Genomic DNA, 20,390 nt, shown 5'->3' with positions numbered 1-20,390 from the left:
TATTTGACATTTTTGTTACATGTATTTATTTCTACATATTTGTGTGTGTTTTTCAAACAGAGGGCCAGGAGGTGAAGGTCGGCGAGTACAACGCAATCGCCGATGTGTTGGACCTCATCAACAACTCCATCAGGTTCCAAGGTATGAGGAAAGCTCGGCATTCGTGTATGTGACTGCATTTGTGTGTGACTGTATGTGTGCTTACTGAGGGGTGTAAAACTCACCGAAGAAGAAAAAGGTGGCGTGGTTTATATATATATATATATATATATATATGTGTGTATGTATGTATGTATGTATTAAAGGCCCACAACTTACCACCTTAGCTCTCTCCTCTTTAGTTGTTCACTTGAAACCAAACTCCCTCCAGCACACATAAATACTCAGACACACTCAGACAACACCACCACTCTGTGTAGGGACTCACCACTCTAAACTGTCCTCTCGCAGCTAAATTATTTACCAGTCCATTTTTCACCCCTCCCGTGTTTGCCTGTGTTGACATACTTTGTAATTGGTTTGATCCTCCTGGCTATTCTCCCCTTCGCCGCTCTTTCTCCATCTCCTCGGCCCTTGCCCCACATACTGAAACTCTACGACTATACCATCTAAAAAGCTTGTTTCCACATCCCTGACCACAGTAAGTGGAGATGTGTAAGATGATTCCATTGCGATCGATTGGCACACTGGTGGGAGAAAAATAGAGCAAAGGATAAGAAAGTGCAGGGTCTAACCGCAATAACTTGACTGTGGTGCATAGAGAAACATACACTCAACTCGGGGGGAAACTGAGGACCAGAAAATGGATCTTAAATAACTGGATGTCTGCTACAGTGTCACTATTTTGTGGGTGACGAGAAAACGATTTGAAGGAGGAGGGTCTGAAGTTGTCAAAGTGAGGAGAAAGTAAAAATGTCTAGACCATACGTCCACTGGGCATGTGCTTTTAGATAAAATAATACACCACGAAAACAACATTTGAGTAAGCAATTTCGATGTTATGTTATGCTTGAGACTCACTTGTGGGGTTTTTTTGTGTCGCATCTCTTCACTCTCGAAGGTGTGGAGCCTCCCAAAGATCGAACGTTTGTGCGTCTGCAGCGGCGCCACATAAACGTGCCCCTCTACAGCATCCTGTCCACCATCACCATACTGGGCATGCTCATGGCCGGGGCCTTCCTTTTCTTCAACATCAAGAACCGAAACCACAGGTCAGCATGGATTATGACAATTACTATTAGTGAAGCTTTGGCTGTAAATGCGAAGGTGAAATGCGTAAATGTAGAGAGCAGGGGGACGCTAAATTAGGGGTTGATGTCAAGGGAGACGTTGTGGGCGTATAACAGAAGGAAAGAGGAGTCTGGGGGGAACCAGGAGGATTTGAAATGAAAGAATGATGAAGCATGAGAATAACGATTAACCTTTATATGTCTGCAGATATATAAAGAGTGAAATGTGAGATAATAATATAAGGCTTTATTCTATTATTGTTCTCAATCTATTCTAATAGAATCTTTCATTTTTCTCCTTCAGACTAATCAAGATGTCCAGCCCCTACATGAATAACCTGATCATCTTGGGAGGCATGCTCTCCTATGCCTCTATCTTCCTGTTTGGTTTGGATGGAGGTTTTGTTTCTGACAAAGAGTTTGAGACCCTTTGCACTGTAAGTTCCCTTAAAAAAAAACTCTCTGTTTAATAAATAATGGCTTGAATTTTGCTTGCCAGTTTGGGGGAAAGGGGGTTAGCTCTTCTCAATATACAGAATATGAAATTAATTCTACGTCATGTTTTGATTTCTCTTACTTCATACAGTGCCTACAAACAGCATCCAGTCTTTACTGCTTTTCAACATTATATCATGATCATTTTAATTAGGCTTTTTAACCAAAAGATCTCAAGGCCTTACAAGCTTCAGCAGCTCAGATAGAAGAGACAACTGGATGAAGGTCCTTTGGTCTGATGAGATTTTTTCTTGACACTCCCCCATAGAGGCTTTGATTGTTCAAGAACCCAGGTAACAGTTGTTGTATGGACAGTCTCCCCTATCTGAGTTTCTGGAGCTTGTAACTCCCTTAGAGGAGTCCTAGATGTCTTGGTGGCCTCCCTCCCTTGTCTCTTTCTTGCACTTCCGATTGAGGATGGCCTGCTCGAGGCAGATTTAAGCATGTGCCATATTCCTTCCATTTATTAACCCTTTATTGGACAATGAACCATATATGTGACCCATCTGCATGAAATCAGTCGCATTGCGCCTTGGGTTATATCCGAGATACAGCTCGAACTACGTCAACACACGATGAAGTATTGATTTTGGGTTTATTACTTAGATCGGTCCATTTAGTTGTTGTCTACATGTAGGTAACGTATAGTATTACAGAGCGTAATAATATTACATCCATATCGCTGTCAAATACTGTCAGCGTGCATGAGCGGTAACACCAGAAAGAAGCCATGGAAATCACTTGTGCGCAGGCGCCGCGAGCAATGTGTCATTGCCAGCCAGTGCCGTGATTTGCGTCATGTGGTAGCAACATGCCGCTCTTGTTTACGCATAACAGCCCAAGGCGCAATGCGACTGACTTGGTGCAGATGGGTCACATATGGTAACTTCCGCAGGCTTCATAAATGGCAGGGGGCAGTGTTATAAATTACTCTGATTGGTGATTTGGAAATAAATGTTCCTTCATCTTTATATGTGTATTTTTTACAGTAATTTATCCACATATTACCCTAGGTGGGTGAAGAACTGTAACTGCTTTGACTTTGATTTGCAGTCTAAATCACAAACTTTAAAAAAAATCAACAAAGAAAAATATCCTCTCATATCCACCAATAACACTCCAGGGTCGTTTTAAATTTCCAAGTATTTCAATGAGTGCCCTATGAAGGGTTAATGATGGCTTAGCTAAACCCTATGAGATATTTGGAGATTTGAAGATTTTCTTGATATCCATCCCCTGACTTATGCTTTTTCATAACCTTCTCACAGAGTTTGAAGTGCTGTTTTGTTTTCGTGGTGTAGTTATATCCAGGAGTACTGATTCACCAGCGACTAGGCCTGCCACATACAGGTTCCTTTATACTGCAATCACTTGAGACACATTCACTGCACTCAGGTGATCTATTTCACTAACTGTGTGTCTTCTAGCACCAGTTAGCTGCATCTATGCTGAATAAGGTGACTTATTTTTGTTATATATTTTTTAATTAATTGATGTTACTATCCAATAATCTGTTTTCACTTTGACATGAAAGATTCTTTTTCGGTAAATTCGTATCAGAAAAATTAAATTGACCATGTTGAAAAACAAATAATGAAGAAAACTTTCAAGAGGGGTTAATACTTTTTATCGGCACTGCATGTGTAAAATTTGCTAATATGTGGAGAAAACTACCTTTGGACTAATCACATGCACTAAAGTAACCAAGTGAGAACTGGCTGAATCTCTCTGAGTGTCTCGAGCTAGCACAGAGCACATTAAGTCTCTCCCCCCAGGTAGCATTACTGTGTGACTATGCAGATACTGGATTAATTAAAGAGTTTTGATTACGGTGATAACTGGTTTCCACTGAGATACAGAGACACACACACACACACACGTGCACGCTAGAGCAGTGTTACTCAGGGCACGTCTTGAGCTGCCGTCACCTGGTTAAAAGGCTGCAGAGTCAAAACAGACCTCGTCGCTCCAGATGAGGTTCCACAGCAAAGGAGTACAGAGGTTGAGCCATGCGCACCCAATCAATATGTGCTGGTCTCCTTGGGAACAGATGGTGTAATTGTCTTTCACTGTCTTGTTTACCAAGTGGTTTGCCTGGTTTTTGTTGCTTTCTATATGGTAAAGATCGGTATGTAAAGAGAGTCCTGTTGATGTGTAGATGTAGACAGTATATGTGGTGCAGAACAGACAACAAACATTAAAAGAACACTCAAACACAGAGTCGCCAGAAGCACACAACTGTGCACACTCTGTAGCTATATTAGGATTTTCTCAGTTATATTTGAACTTTAAGCTGTTAAAACAAATCAGCAGTGTCCTTTGTACCAAAGAAGTACGAGGTCTACATTTTGTTTTTCATTAAGATGAAATGCTCTCAGGAGTGTGACAGCTTCATGGTCCAGGATGTTCTCCCAAAGCTCTGGGAGACGGAAAATAAATCTGACAGCTTCTTATTTTTAGAATGCTTCACAATGCTATTTTGAATGAACTTCTTGAGAAAAATGCAAATACCCGTCAGATCAGATGTTGTTTCGAGCCTTGATCACCAGTTTCCGACGTGACGCAACTATGTGTGTCCCTGTTCCTCCGATAGGTTCGGACGTGGATCCTCATTGTTGGATATACGACGGCGTTCGGCGCCATGTTTGCCAAGACCTGGAGGGTGCACGCCATCTTCAAAAATGTGAAGATGAAGAAGAAGGTATTGAAAAAAATGTTGGATATTTTGTAATCAATACGTGCGGGTAACTCGGAGCGATGGAAGGTTATTTCTATATCTCAAATATCTTTATTCCATCTCTTCTGGTTTGATCGCTTAAGCTCGGCACAGGCATTAGAGCTTCAAACACGCTCTCGAAAATGAGCTTTGATTTTTCACTCATGTTCAAATTTGTCAGTATTTATCTCTATATATCCCATATTTGGAACAAATCCGCTCACTTTTATGGATACATTTTCACACCATGTATACTTATTGGATCGGATACGTTCATATAACCACAAGCAACCCCACTGGCGCATGTAGACCTGACAGTCTTATCTAGAAGGCTTCACTTGCCTTTTGAAACCCCAACACTGGTGTGTGGGTGATTGTATTCAGACTTTTTAGCAAACACTGAAAGACTGGCAGCCCCTGGCACCTGCTTTTAGAGTCTTCACTGTGAGGGGGGGGGGAAGGAGAAAAAAAAAAAAAAGATCTAGCAATACAAATGGCTTTTTAAACATCTGACACAATCTGTTTCACTGGCCTAGTTATATAAAGTGGTGCCGAGCTCACTGAGTGTTGTAACTGTGCTTGGCCTTTTTGTATTTATAGACCTTGCTCTCCCCCTCTATTTCTCTCTCCCACCCTTTTGCATATTGGAAGAAGTGTGGGTGGCCTGCCAGAGAGAGAGAGAGAGAGAGAGAGAGAAAGCAGGAAGAGAAGGAGGAAAGAGAGATGGATCAAAGAGTGGAAGAGGTCGGAGGGATGTAGGGATGCAGTGGCAGAAGGGAGGGTGAAGAGACAGAAGGAGGAAGGCGAAAGAGGCCAGAGAAAGGGACAAGACAAACAATGTGGCCCAAATGGCAAAGAAAGTAGGTTGGACACTATGAAAAGAAAGGGGAAAAGGAGGGCAAATGACAGATTTAAACTAAAAAAAACATCCCAGATTACAGGTTAAAAGACAAGAAGCCATGACTGAGCTCTGCTTCAGTTTCTGCTGCACTTCTGGTCGAAACGAGATCGCAACACATTTATCAGCAAGTGCCCGATGCTGGACTTGGCCTTATATCAATTCCCCTAATTCAATGTCTTTTTCAAAGTGATCATTTAAGGAAAACAAAACAGTTTTGCCTCTCTGAGCTCAGCGCTGCCCTGACCTCTCACAGCCAATTATTTCGGCTCAGCTCTCCTCCTCTCACCCTCCTTCCCTCGCTAACAGAGGCAAAACAAATGTTTCTTCAGAAGCAGCATTCACCCCGACTGCATACTTCAGCCCTTAACCCTCGAGATGTATTCTCTGTTGGCTCAGGGCCTGGGTCTGTGTGCAAGACACACACACACACACACACACACACTCTCACTTCTTCCTCACTGATTGAGTGCAGGTGCTTTGGCTTCAGTAGAGTGATAGTTGGTGCCCTGAAAAGTCTGCCAACTGCTGTCAGGGGAGGGACAAACACAAGTGTTAGCCATCTTTTCTTCAAACTGTAGGAGTGGAACTGCATCCCCCTCACTCTTTCCCTTCTTCTCCTTCTTCTTCTTCTTCTTTTCTTGTACACTGGGAGAGCAGAGATTGTAAATCAAGAGTGGGTTCGATAAGGGTTCCACTCGGTGGGCTGCAGCCGGCGCTCCTTCACTTCTTGAAAAGCTCCGTGTCAGAGACAGCGCGATGGGAGGGGTCCGTCAATGTCCTCTTTCTACCAAAAAAAAAACACACAGCACGGATAAACTTACACGCTTAGAAAAATCTGCCAGTTCACAATCTCTCATCCTCTGGCCCTCGTAGCCTCGACTTGTCAGTCTGCCCGTCTTGATGTTTGCTCCATCAACTCATGGATACACACATGCGTACATAGTCAAACACACCTATAATCACTGTCTCGACACACACGCTGTCTGAAAATATGTAGAAACACGCTGCTGTTTCAGAACCCTCAGATTTGGCCTCGGCACTCATAAATTCATATTCTCACAGCAGAGATACAGCAGCTAACCCCCCGGCTTTGTTGGCTGACACCTCACAGTCAATGTATATTGACATTTTTTATTATTTTATAACCAATTCAGTTGAACAAGACAATATATACACATCTAGAGCTGAATGTCCTGATTGTCCTTGAGAAGACTAGTTTGACAAAAACTCACAGCTCAAGGTCTGTTTAAGAGCTCTTATTGAACCACATGTCGTGATTAGCAGATGTTTGTTTAGTTATGGAGGCTAGAGAGACGCTTTCTTTCCCTCTATTTCTATTCTCAGTCAAAGTTGTGTGCGCGTTTAGTGTTTGCAACTGGTTCGACTTTTTCTCAATCACATCTGTCACTAGAGGTACAGACACTGGAACCCAACTGATATGTCAGAGTGCCAACATTGATCGGGGAAAGAAAACAGATCGCACTTAAGGTAATTTACAGTCATTACATTGTTTGTATAGCAGAATCAGTTGGCAGAGTAACATATCGCAGTTAAGCAGATGGCGGTGTGGAGTTTTTTTTTAATTACATTTCTCAAACATATCACACATATTTTTTGCAGCTATTTGCTCGTCGGACTCATAGATTATTCATTTTATCAACCACGTTTTATCAGATGTCTGCCACGTAATGAACAGGCCTTTTTTTTGTCGCCCATCTTGATATCTGGTGTTTTTCGTAGCAGCCTTTTGACCCCTTCTACCTTCCTCTAAACTCTCCTGAAGCGATATTTCTACAAGAATTATTCCCCTCGTCTTGCTTTGCTTGTATTTGCCAACACCTTCAAAAGACAGCAGATTAAAAAAAATAGTCCCCTTAAGTATCTCATCCTGAACCCACTGCTGGATGGAGACCGGTGCAAGACCACTGAGTTGCATCTGGGCTATGTGATACTTTTCCAAACAGAGCCCAGCCTGTGTTCTCTGACCTTTTCTTTGATCTGCGGTTCCAGACAGTCAAACGCTATTATAAATAAAGATCACAAACAGGTCATGGCTTTCATCCCTCCAAAGTTCAGGGTACAAAAGAGAAGCTTTAGTGGCTGACAGAGTTGGCTCTTGTTTGGTGGATCTTTTCCACATTCTCTCACCACAAGGTAACAAAATCACTGCTTGTTGGTAGTATTGACAGAGCTGAATGACCACCGGTGGTTGGCAGCTCCGGGCCGATGAAGCACAATTTATAAAATGTACTACATGTGCTGACAGCGACAAAAAGTGTCGGTATCGAAACCTGAACCAGTTCTTTGTCTTTCAGACTCCCAATTTGGCTGGTTTCCCATCCTAGTAGGTGGTTAATTGCAGTTAAATGCATTGTTATCAGCCCCTGATTAGATGGTTGGAATGAAAGCAGCAGGGGTCTGCGTCCTGAGATGGGATGAGAATCACTTGGTTCAGATAATTACAGTGGTCAATAAGAAATGTTGTTCGAAATGACTCTACAGACACACATATTATTACATAACATTAGCAGGTGTTGGCTCTTTGGCTAATACAAGCATCTCATCCTCTCTTCCCTCTCCAGATCATAAAGGACCAGAAGCTGTTGATTATCGTTGGCGGGATGCTGCTAATCGACTTATGCATCCTCATCTGCTGGCAGATTGTGGACCCGCTTAAGAGGACTGTGGAAGAATACAGCCTGGAGGTCAGTTTGCATTTGATGTTTTCCTCATCTTGACTAAACTCGCGCTCATTTATGGTATTATTTATGTTGATGCAACACGGCTTGACTCAGCTGGGAAGATTCTGGTGACACATATTCTTGCTAAAAATGCCCGGGTAGTTGGAGTTTAGGCAAACAAAATATCTGCCATAGGCTGCAGTGTGAGCATCTTTGTTGTGCTTGTTATTTTTGGGTCAGGATGTGAGCCATTGCTGCCTCCTGTGCTCATCCCATTGCCGGACGATTGCCAGCTTGGATGGGAGTCATTGGCAAGGCCCACTGGAAAAGAGGCACTTGGCATCACTTTCTTTTTGCCTGAGAGGTGGCGTGGTGTAGAGTAAAAATTAACTCTGCTATACTGTGACTGGTGAAAGTATACTGAGATGCTCTGAGATTGGTACAGGATTAGTCTAGCTTTGTGCCCAATTGGCTCAAATGAACATACTGTAGCTTTGGCATTAGAGGTTAATGGGGTGTGAAGTGTGTTTTCACTTAGGCATGACATATTAGCACATAACTCAGTGGTATTAAGGGAATCCAGGCTGTAAATTAGCAGGGCACAGCTCCATATTTGTTTACTCAGAAGTATTAGTCGCTTTGGTTAAAGTGACAGAATGAATTTGTGTTGTTTCCTTATTTCTGTGGACTAAAGTATTACGCAGTGTGGCTTCTTTGTTTGGTACATCTGTCTTTCTGTGGCTACAGCTTAGCAACTTAACATTCAACCCCCTTTTAACAACAAAAAAAAAGACAGAAAACCTGAAAGCATTTTGCTCCTTGGAATCTTACAGGAAAAACAGTGTGCAGCACATAGCGATGCTTTCAATAGGGATTACAAAAAAAGTAAGGAACCACTATTTTGCTGTGTGCGAACTCTTAGTATGCAATGAGGAAGTAGTGATGGTTTACACAATTCAGATGGTGACGCTTTCACATGACCGTTCAGAAAGAGATGATGCCTTTTAACATACAGCGGGAGAATTCTCTCTGTCTTTATTCGTTTCGCTGAGTGTTAATGGGTTAACACTGATGTGTCCAGTAGACTGCTTAAGGACATCGGGTTAAATACTTGAGTCAGGGAGATTTAGAGCAGTGTGTATTAAAAGAACATTGAGTCTTGTGGGTTTTTTTTTTATTTTGCTTTTCAGTTCATGCTGTTTTATATGCAGTTAAAATTTCCGCTGCTTTAACATAAGAGATTGCGCGACTCCTCAGTCTATGAAGTTGTTGCACAAAAAGATGGACTTGCAGGTCAAGGCCAAGGGAAACAGTGTGATGGTAAAATGGATTACAGAGCTGGTACAGTGAGATGAATGCGGGACCAGTGTGTGTACGTAATAATAAATTGTCAATGAAGCTCACAACAGCTGTGGTTTTGTTCTAAAATGCTAGTCAGGAAATACAAAGAGAAGACAGTTTAATATAGTAAAGCCTCTGATGAGATTTGTTTTTACCTCATCTGGGGTGCAGCCAAGGCGTCGGTATATTTTCAGCACCAATTGTTTGTCTGTCTTTGTTTCTGGACAAATTTCATGAAACTTGGTGAAGAGGTGGACCACTGACAAAAAAAAAACCCATTACATTTCCTCGCAGGTTTGGATAACTTATTTTAAAATGAGTAGATAGGGCATTGGCCTTGGAGGATTTTGAAACTGCTCTTCTAGTTTACCTGTTGATAGCATAGTGTAGATCTATTACACTGGGTATGCTGAAGAAACATAACTCCCATTATGTGCTCAGTGGAGATTATGTTTACTTTCGTGTTGCTGCTAACAGCTGACAAGCAGGAACAATTATTCCACAGCAGCTCTGATTAAATCATCTGTTTTCAAAGACCACAGACCCATGGATACTACTAAGTGGAGATTTTCCCTAATGAGTTGTCTTTCAAGTCCCCCAGACTTGTGTATGTAGGCCGTGAGACGGCTAACTGCCTCCCAGGAGCCCAGAGTCCTTGCATATTGACAGCATTGGTTGGATTCCCATTGACCCTCCTGTTACACAGAGGTTATCAGAAGTTCAGTGCAGTGGATGGTAAGGTCTGTGGGTGGATTTTTATGGAGACTTCCTTTGATCATCCTGAATGGATTTATTTATTTTTTTATTGTTTGCTGCTTGTTGCCAAGGTCCTGTGGGGGAAAGACGGGTGACTGATGCTATTTTATATCCATTTTTATGTCTTCAATGAAATGAAAATCTTGTCAGCTGCTAAATCAAATCAAATCAAAAGTCAAATCAAATCAAGTTTATTGTCATTTTGCTGTACATACACAGTAGTACAGGCAAGATGAGAGAGCGTTTCTTCAGGATCATTTAATTAGTCGGTTCTGTGGAATGCACGTCTGGGATAGACACTAAATGTTCACTCTCGCTGTCTTCTGAAGGTAAAACAGTCATTATATACTGTAAGAGTAGCAGGTCAGTTTTCCAGAGTGTTGTTCTTTCCTGGTTCTTGATGAAAAGATTCCTGTCGGAGATCTCTGAGGAGGAACTGTATGAAACTTTGCCAGGCTTATTTACATTCCTGTGCTTCTTTTGGTGTACTCCGAAGGTACGCTTAGCACAATCGTACAACTCTAGACAAAGCCGAATTTCCTTTGTGATGATAGCCACTTATATATTTAAGCCTACCTAAAGGGTGCAGCAAAGCCTTGCTTAACATATTCATTTGTGAATGTTGTCAGTGTGTGCAGTCGGGTCCTTGTAGAGTATTCTCAGACTCTAAGCCCTCGGCCAGGGGAGTGTTGCGAATATATAAACCACTCAGTGTAGGAGTCTGCATTCCCCCTGGGGTTGTGGATCTGCATGCCTGGGCTGAGGCATAGGCTCCACATGCCTGCCCGGCCCGCCAGATTTCCAGCACCAGCAGCAGTGGACCCTTGGGGCTCAGCTGGGGGAGAGGTAGCCTGGAGCTCCTCTGTGCCCAGGGCCCCCATGCCTGTCAGGTGGGACCAGAAACCAGAAGGCAACCCAAATACCCAGAAAAAGGGGTAAGGAGGAGAGAGAGGCTAGGGTGGGGAAAAAAAGCAGTACACTCAAACACTGCATTTATGGTAATGAAGAATGTAGGGCACTTTAGAGACGAACTGGTAAATGCAGTACATTGCAGTATAACTAGAGACAGATGAGAGCAAGCCACCTTTAGACCTACATAGGCACTGCATTAAACAACACCGCCGCCACGCCAGTTCAGCGATGCTGCTGTGTAGCCACCACCACTGATGCACAAGGATGCGGCAAAGTAAAGATAAAAACAAGTCAAACAAGTCACCAAATTAATCAAACTGGCCTCACTGGACCATATGTGACCACTATTCCCCATTGTGTTTTTTTAACACCTTGTTCTTTTTGATCAGAAACCTGCTTAGCGTGTGTGGAACGGGACCATGGTGGTTGGTCTCCACAGGACTAAGGAGCCAGTGAGACCAGCTCTGACTGACTTACAGTAATTGGCACAAGGAGAAGGACCATTAGTTACCCAGTTTCCTGTGAGCGATCACATCATACTAGGCCAACATTCCCCTGCGAATTTACTCTGGCTTTTTTTTTTTTTTCCCCTTATTGTCTCCCTCTCTCTATATTTGTCAGAATTTGCCCCACTCCACCCTCACATATCCTCACAGTGGAGAATAGGGAGTTGACCTTGGGTTCACAAAGCTGAATCTACCTCCTGCACCCAAGGGTATGCGGTATGACAATGCAGCGTTACTGAACTGCCACAGTGCCAGCTACTCCACCACATTTATTATATGAACCATCTCACAGGAGGGTTCCCTTATTGACTCAGAAGCGACATGGACACTTACACAGTGTTTACAGGGATGGCGGTTGCTTTTTTTGGCCACTCAGGAAGCATCAGTGAAAGTGTGTTTGCGTGGTCACAGACGCAGGCATGTCTAAATATTGTAAGTGGCTGTAGTTGAGGTTCTGGGTTAAATGATCTTTCTCATTACCTCCAGCCAAGATTTACCCAATAGAAACATGGACAAAGTCAATCCTGCATGGGTAATCCCACTGCTCGGAGGCCAGCAAACTAAGCTTAATGAACTACCGTTAGCAAAACTAGGGCATTCCCCTTTGCATCCTTTATTAGCATTAACAATAAGATGAAACTGAAGAGGCTGACAATAGATCCTTGTGGAATGCTTCATAAAACAGGACTAATTTAATACCCTCCCAAATAAAAGTAAAGAAGGGCCAGAGATCATGTGGGGAGCTAAGTCTTTGAGTTTCTCAAATGAGAAGAGGGTGACCCTGAGTCTTATTTTATGGCTACACTTCAAGCCTGCACTTTTAATTACAGTATGCAGATGATGTGCCTTCGCCAGAAATGACTTGTGACCTTGACATTGTCCCGAGCATCTTTAAACCGAGCCTGGCCTCTGATCTGAGTGTGTACTGTACATGAAACACAACCTTATATGCTGAGTTAAATAAAAATGTCAATCAGATTTAATAGAATTAGGCCAAGATGATAATTGCGGCTCTCCCTCTGAACCGACTGACCTCAGACTCGTAACATCACAGAGACAATATTCTGATTGTCAGTGTCTTTCATTTCCAGAGAGCTTACTGAAAGCAGGAATCATTCTGACTGCTCCAGGAACATCCCGGGAATGTTGATGGAATTGTTTGGCTGCAGTGAGCAATTAGATCAATTTTGTGGCTCGTTAACAATTGAGCAATTGTTAGAGGCGATTCAACAGCAGGACTGCCATCAGATTAAATCCTGCAGCACCGACACATGTCGTAAAGTCAACGTACACGTGGGGAATGCAGCCATTCATGCATGGGAATGGTTGTGTACGTATGTCTGTGTGTTTACGTGCACATTATCGTCCCTCTCTTCTGGTCCTGGGCATTGTCTCCTGCATAATGAAGGACAAACTGTCGAGAAAGGATGATTAGCATTCTGGTGAATCCTGCCGCAGACCCCCACTACTCTAGTCTCTCCTCTTGTCTCCTCTTTCTTCCCCCTCCCTCCTCTGTCGTTTTTCCCAGCTTGGAAGCTGCTGCAAGCATCGGCGGGCAGGCGAGCTGCAAAAGAATATTGCAGTGTGGCATCACCATGGCAACGGCCATGGTTCCTGACATCCATAACGCAGAGAGCGGCACTGTTGATTCATGAGACAAAAATAACGGGTTGAGGCACCCACTTTAGCATGGCGACACATGCTGAGAAGATTTTAAAAATCCGTGTAGTAATGAATGCCCCGGGCTGAAAGATCATCGATGACTGATCGGAGCAGAAAATGTGAAAACACACACACACACACACACTCATGCATGCATATTTTTATCCAGAAGTTTAGGGGCTCTCACAAAGATTCGCCTCTGCCTGTCTGCCTCTGCTGCCCCCACCTGTATGCAGCTAGGCACGGAGAGAGAGGAGCAGAGAGGGGGAGTTTCATCCCATTGCTTTGACAATGCACTCATCTGTTCCCAGTATCATATCACTGGAGTAGCCAGCCAAAGTATGACTCACTACTAGCATTCAATGTGGAAATATTCCTCTTTATGCAATGGTGAGATGATGGTGATTAGCTTGAATGTGAGCCCTTATTATCACCAATGGAGATGAAAACAGGGACCTCATTGCCAGGCTCAGGCAAAGAGGTGAGGATTGAGAAGCTGCACTGATCTGACCAAGGACTAAAGGGCAATGTTAAGGTCTGCATGATGTCATAACATACATGTTGTCATCAGATATGAAGCAGCTGTTTTGTTCTCATGCCAATAAAATACATCTCCAGCTGTATATGTAGCAGTTTCTCTCAATGAAAGCCTGCCTTTATATTTACATGCTTTGTTTTGTCAAGAGGAATAAAAACAGCACATTTTCTGAGAAGAGGAAAAATGATTCTTGTTTCCAGATCCGCTGTAGGCAACAGACGAGAAGGCCAGGTTTTGCATCTGTTGTAATTTCTATTAATAATTACATCAGACCAATTTGACAGCAGACACCTGTTAACAGTGTGACTCCAGTAGTCCTGGCAGTTTGTGCTGACTGTTTACCCGCCGCTTGTCCTCTTAAATCGTTTCACTTCTCACTTTTGACATCATTTGTCTCCATTATTTAGCTCCACCGTGTATTCCTGCATCCCGCGTGCTGCATTAATGTGGCGCGTTGCATCCATGACCCCCTATGTGATTTCCAGCCAAATTGCAAGCTTGAAATCGCTATTAATGTACAATAATCACATTAAATAAATAATTGCTCTGAATTTTAATGGCAGACGGTTACTTAACGTAGGCTTATTAATATTCAGATTCATTATTTTTGAGCCAAGAAGTAAAACAAACCTTTCTTTCACCTGCCTGTTCTGTCCGCCTCCCTTTTCTCACTTGCCTTGGCTACGTTTGCCAGAGTCCTCTAAAAGACTTGCTAACGCACTCTCTCCTGCTCCCACAGGTATGAGGTTTTCTCACATTCAGTCCCCTTTCTTTTATTTAATGTTCTTTCTTTTCTTCATCTTGTCTATTTGCCTTGGAACTGTCTCCGTGTCTTCCTCTTTATCTTTGTCATTTATCCGTTCCAATCCAATCGCTCCTCTCTGAGACATTTCTCCGTCAGTATCGCGTTACCCGACTCTTCTCGAGTTATACACACTCCTTCTTATTCCATACGTCCTTCTCCATTCTCTGCACTTCTTCATTGCTCCAAACCCTATGGGAGTGCACTGAAAAAGCAGAGAAAATCAAAATAACAAGCTTGTCACAGCTGCACCAATGCACGAGACTCAGGCCGGCCTGAAATATTCGCCTTTCATCGATTTTGTTTTTCTCCCTCAGTCCAACTCTCTGTCCTTCTCTCTCCTTGTGTTTTGTTGCCTCACGCTATTTTGTTTTTTTTCCCCTCTCAAGTCACCGTCTTGTTCAGAGGGAGGCATAGACATCTGGCCCCAATTCCATGCAGGATTTGGTGTTGATAGGGCAAGTTGGGGAAAGTAGCGCGGCCAGAGGGAGCCAGATATGTGCCAGCAAAGTTCCAAATGACGAGGGCGGCTGACAATGTGTGTCCGGCCCCTCTGGGGTTCTATGTGGGTCAAGGTCGGTCAGGCTATGTTTATATACAGATGTGTGAGGTTTTAATCAAGCACTGTAAAGGTGTTTTTGAATGTTACTGCACTTTCGTCTCACCTTTTATATAACTTACAGTGCTGCTGCTGTGCCATAGCTTTCAGACTGACAACAGTATTTTTCTCTACAGTCCTGTTCTGCTGTCTTGGCAGCCCCCGGCTTCAGTATATGTCAGTTCATTAATAAAATCAGCTTTCAGACACTTAAAATTGCTTGAAATTGGTCATCCATCATAGTGAACTTTCTGTTCCTGCTGCAGTCAAAAGATTGTTTTAGTGGATGTGGGTGTTCATTCATCTGGGAAACGCTGCCAAGACCAAACAGCAACATTTTTAATATAAGAAGACTGAGACCATGCTTGTGTTTTGCTTGTGTTCGTATCTGTCAAACTGCCAATTCTTCAGTCTCAGGTGCTAGTACATCACACTGGCACCTGAATATGCGTCTCGATGCACCAGTATGGAAGAAGGTTGGAATCAGTGTGTAATCACAATTAGAAAACACAACCCGACATGCCCCATGTCTGCGTTCTTGCATTTAAATTTGCACCTTGTACACTGAACAGATCGACTCGAAATACCTAACAATCACAAATTGGACTTCTGACAATAAACAAAGGTAGTATTTGTTCACTGTGTTGGATTGCCTACCTAAAACAAGTTCAAATAATCTGCAAGTTTGATTTTATCCCCCAAAATCCCCAAGCTACCTGACAATAGTGGCTGCTGAAAGAGAGAAAATATTTATTAGAAAATGCAGATATCTTTGGTGCGCTTTGGAAAGGCTCAACAGTAGAGTGATTTGCATGCAATTTCTGACTAAAAATGCAGAAACCCCCATGTGATCCTTTAACACTGCACTTATACACCCACACACACACACACACACACACACTCGCACCACCCACAGTGCTTTTCCTCTCCTTCCTCCTGCACGCTCACACAGGTCCTCCACTGCAGTCATCTGTTGATTGTGTGAATGCCATCTGAAGGACACTATGCTCTTGTTACACTATCAGCACGCTCTGCGAAAGCAGGTGGAAAGGAGAGTCCTGTTTACATTTCATTTAATCCAGTTGGCTTTTGATTCTCAAAATAGTAGCTCTCCTGTAGAGGGGAAAATGGATGGTGTTTTGCCTTTGGAAAAAATACACTGACATTAAATTCACCCCAGTCCCTTGCATTTCAAATGATACAGAAATGTATCCAGGAGTAATTGTTTCCCCATTAATAGACTAGATGTAGATGTAGATGTAGTTTGACAAGCACTGAGAATCATTTATTAGAATGAAGAACAAAGTCATCTGCAGCATCATCTATGCAGCACTAACAGTACTAAGATGCTGCTAAGATGGGCTTTGAGGCTCCTTTGTTAGCGTTAAGTAAAGCGCTGGCTGAGATCAATGCCTTTTCAAAGTAAACTGGGTCATTAAGGGATAACCACCACCCACCTCGGCTCTTCTCATCGACCACCTCTGGAGGGAAGAAGGATGGGAGGGAGAGAACAAAAGGGAAGGGTACATAGACCTCACACATTCTTGCCAATTTCAATGGCAGCGTGTGTGTGTCTGAGATCTTGCCTATCTCAGAAGCTTGGTTTGGCATTGTTACGTTTATAGTAAGGCGTTGTTACTGTGTCTGGCTCATTATTAGACTGCATCAAGTTGTGGGGATCAATCAATCAGTTTTATTTGAAGTGCAGAACCAACATCGAGCATGGTCCCAATATAATTAAAGACTTAACATATAGGAGGCAATAGGCTGTTGTAAAAGATGATTGACCCGACTAAGTTCTAGGGTTGACTAATAAAGTGAAAAAAAGGTAGGTTTCAGTGTCAACTGAATCGAAATATAATTGAAGGCCATGCCAGAGATAAGGGTTCATAGTAGAGAAATGCACTGAAGTCACCAGGTTTTTTTTTTTGTTAACTGAAACAATGATCAGGAGACCAGCACTGACAGAGCAATGAGGGCATGCTGGTGCATATGATGTTGTTAGCTCAGATAAGTAGGCTGGTGCATTAACTTCTAATGCAGAGCTTTAGAAGTTAAAAGAAGAACCCAAAAATCATCTTTCGCTTGCACGGGTATCTTTGAACAGAGGCCAGGGTGGGTGTTATACGATTAAATTCTAACTGCAGCCTTCTGAACAAGCGGAATACTTGTAGCACAACCAGGAAGACCAGAGAAAAAAAGCATTACAATAATCGAGTCAGGAAGATATAAATGCATGGATTCCTGCCGCCGCACCACACAGTGATAGAATAGATCGGATTTTTGCAATATTACTAAGATGAAAGACGGGTGTCTTGGTAATAGCCTCGATATGAGACTGGAATGTCAGATCAGAATCAAAAGTCATTCCAAGGTTTCTGACAGTTGAAGTTTTAGAAGTATTACAGCCTTCGGTGTTAACGCTCGAATTGTCTCATAAATGCCCACTCTTTACTTTCTGCGTTCAACAGAAGAAAGTTCATACTCATGCATTTTTCTTTTTACATTTCTGATTTCTTAGAAGTTGGGAACGATCATATGGTTTTGCAGATACATGCAATATCACCAGTCCAGCAATGAAAATTAACATCATATTTGCAAGTGATGTTACCAAGAGGAAACATATAGATAAAAAAAAAAAAAAGAAGCAAAGGACCAAAGACCAATCCCTGTGGTACACCAGTCTTTACTCTTTATTGTAACATACATGCATTGTAGTCAATGCAAGACACATTGCTCTGCTGTAGATAGCAGCATTGTCAACTAGTGATTATCTTGCCAGTATGAAACCACATAACCTCCTCGATATCGCAATGTCATGTTAGAAACACAGTCACATTTCTTGTACCTATTTTTGCAAATATTGTGCAGGGCGCTGCCAAATGTTTGCGTGCGCCCCAGGGCAGCATAGTGCCTTTGACATTAGCCTGTTATTCTGAAGTCATCCAAGGTATCCTGAGTAAGTGTGTCACAGGTTCTACCTTGGGGATACCCGCTTCTGTTTATAGTTTTGCCCATTTTTACATATCCCTGCCAGCAACAGCGAGGAGCCTCAACTTACCTCCACCTTGACAGGACAAAAACTCCAACCTACATAGAGAATGCTGCATTATGAACTCATGAAACCTGAATCTAAATTTGTTTGTATTTATATATACCTATTTTCTAGAGATCAACTATTTTGTGCAACAATAGGGATAGGGACACAAAACAGAGAATAAAACGAGCTAGAGGAGAAAATTTAGTTGGAGAATAGCAAATGTATTAAGTAAAGTGAGATTGTACAATGGATGATATTACAAGAGGTTGGTCTCAGAATAAATATATCCATTTATACCCATCCAGAAAAGAAAGAATTCCGTGACAGATGGGACAAAATTAAATGAGCTGAAATTATTTTCTTAGTAACCGTTAAACTAGCTACCATAATCTTTTTCTTTGTTGTCTCTAAATGCCTAACATCAACAATCATCTGAAGAGAAAGACAAATATGGTTGTGAGCACTGTCACAGACAACAGCTGAGATGGTTTAAGAGGAATCTGTGAACGGAGTCATTCTTGTTCTGTCTTATGAAAGTTCAATACAGATGGATAAATTTAAAATGCTGTTGGTCAGGATTATGAGAAGAATTTTTTAATGCCAGAGCAAATATCTACCCAAAGTTGGAATAAACATCAGTGCAGTCCTGCTTCCAATGTTTCTATATTTAAAGTTGCCTCTAGTTACATTTATCTCATTGATTTTTACCTCAGTAGCAGTTTCACAAAATCTATTAAATCAGCAAAGTTTTTTCCAAAGTTTGAAAGCATTTTTACACATGGCGTGTTGTGGGGTTACTTTGTGTACCTCTCCGCCTCGGTCTGTTTTATGAGGTGAAGACAACAGGAACCTGCACGTCTAGCCAAGTCAACAGAGGTTGTAGTGTTCACAGGATTTCATCATTTTTATGGAGAATATTTGCCCACAATGTTTTTTCACGCTTTGGCAATGCGCTGGTATTTGTCTTGTGAGGGACAACGGCGTACGGTATGTGTAAGCTGACAGCGTTATCAGTGAATCATGCAGGAAAGCACTCTAAGGACTGCTTCAGAGGTGCAGTATTTGTTGACACTCTAGCTGGTAAATTGGACATGTGGTTGTGCATGACTGAGCCTGTTCAAGTGAATCTGTCGAAAATGGAATTGGGTGGCAGCATTTGCCTCCTTCTACTTTCTCTCCATCTCTGGGTGCCGACTGATTTCTCTCTCTTTTCTCTCCTCTCACCTCCCTGTATATCTTTCTTATTTTTTTCCTCTCACAAAATAAGCACAAACACACTAAATTACCCCCGACCTCCACCATCACCCTTACCTTTCTTTTGCTCTCCTCTCACTTTTTGCCCAGCCCTTTTTTTTTTTCTTTTTAACCCCCCCCTTGCTCCTCTCTTCCTGCTCCCCCGGACTGCAGTTGCTAGGCAACAACTGATTGAGCATGAGGGGTATGCAATTGACCAATTAGAAGTCTTTCAAATGAAAAGTGGTGTCAAGAGTTTCCACACTTAGAGCCGAGGTTTTTAGCCAGTGTGGCGTGGACACTGGATGCTGTACTGTATATGCAGGTATATGTGAATTTGTATTTTTAGATAGGTGGTATGTGTATGTAGCAGGCTGTGATGTATGTGTGCACAGGGAAAGACATAAACAAACACACAGGAGAATCCGTTTTGAGAGCAATTATCTGTAACAATATCTGATACATAGATACGCACTTATAGCTATAATACCTGGCTTCCTTCCTTCTATTTGTATCAGTACGATGCTGTCTCTCTCTGGCTCTCTTCTGGTTCTCTCTTTCCTCTGCCTCCCATCCCTTCTCACATTTCTTCCATCCATTCATTTGGCCTCTTCCTCTCTTTCCATCTTAAATTCTGCCTCTCTCCGTCTCTCTTTCACAGCAGAGACACTCTCTATCAGTGACCAGACGCATCCATCAATGTTCCTCCTCTGCTCATCCACAGCCCTGAGGATTCCATTATGGCTCAGCGGCCAACACACACATACACGTGCACACACACACACTCACAGTTTAGGGGAAAGGCAGCTCTATCTCATCTGGCCACGGGCGCAGGCAGACATGATTAGTTATAAACTCAAGATAGTGATGCAGCTCTTGATGATGGCAGCCTGTGATGATGATGAGGATGATGATAAAGGCGGCGATGATGATGATGATGGTGGTGGTGGTCCCAGAAGCAGCGAGGTAATGATGAGGTG

At 42.6% G+C, this 20,390-nt stretch overlaps 1 protein-coding gene across 1 annotated transcript in view; it reads left to right on the top strand.

The window, feature by feature from the left end:
* Positions 1 to 20,390, top strand: part of gabbr2 (gamma-aminobutyric acid (GABA) B receptor, 2) — a 197,711-nt gene that overhangs the window by 137,024 nt on the left and 40,297 nt on the right. The window contains exons 9-13 of the mRNA XM_008297079.1: positions 61 to 141; positions 1,061 to 1,211; positions 1,534 to 1,666; positions 4,318 to 4,425; positions 7,924 to 8,046. Coding sequence (XP_008295301.1) covers positions 61 to 141; positions 1,061 to 1,211; positions 1,534 to 1,666; positions 4,318 to 4,425; positions 7,924 to 8,046 — 596 coding nt within the window. The remainder of the gene's footprint in view (positions 1 to 60; positions 142 to 1,060; positions 1,212 to 1,533; positions 1,667 to 4,317; positions 4,426 to 7,923; positions 8,047 to 20,390) is intronic.

This window comes from Stegastes partitus, unplaced genomic scaffold (genome assembly GCF_000690725.1).
Source record: "Stegastes partitus isolate 25-593 unplaced genomic scaffold, Stegastes_partitus-1.0.2 Scaffold1184, whole genome shotgun sequence".
Taxonomy (NCBI): Eukaryota; Metazoa; Chordata; class Actinopteri; family Pomacentridae; genus Stegastes; species Stegastes partitus.
This window is presented reverse-complemented; position numbering and strand designations above follow the sequence as displayed.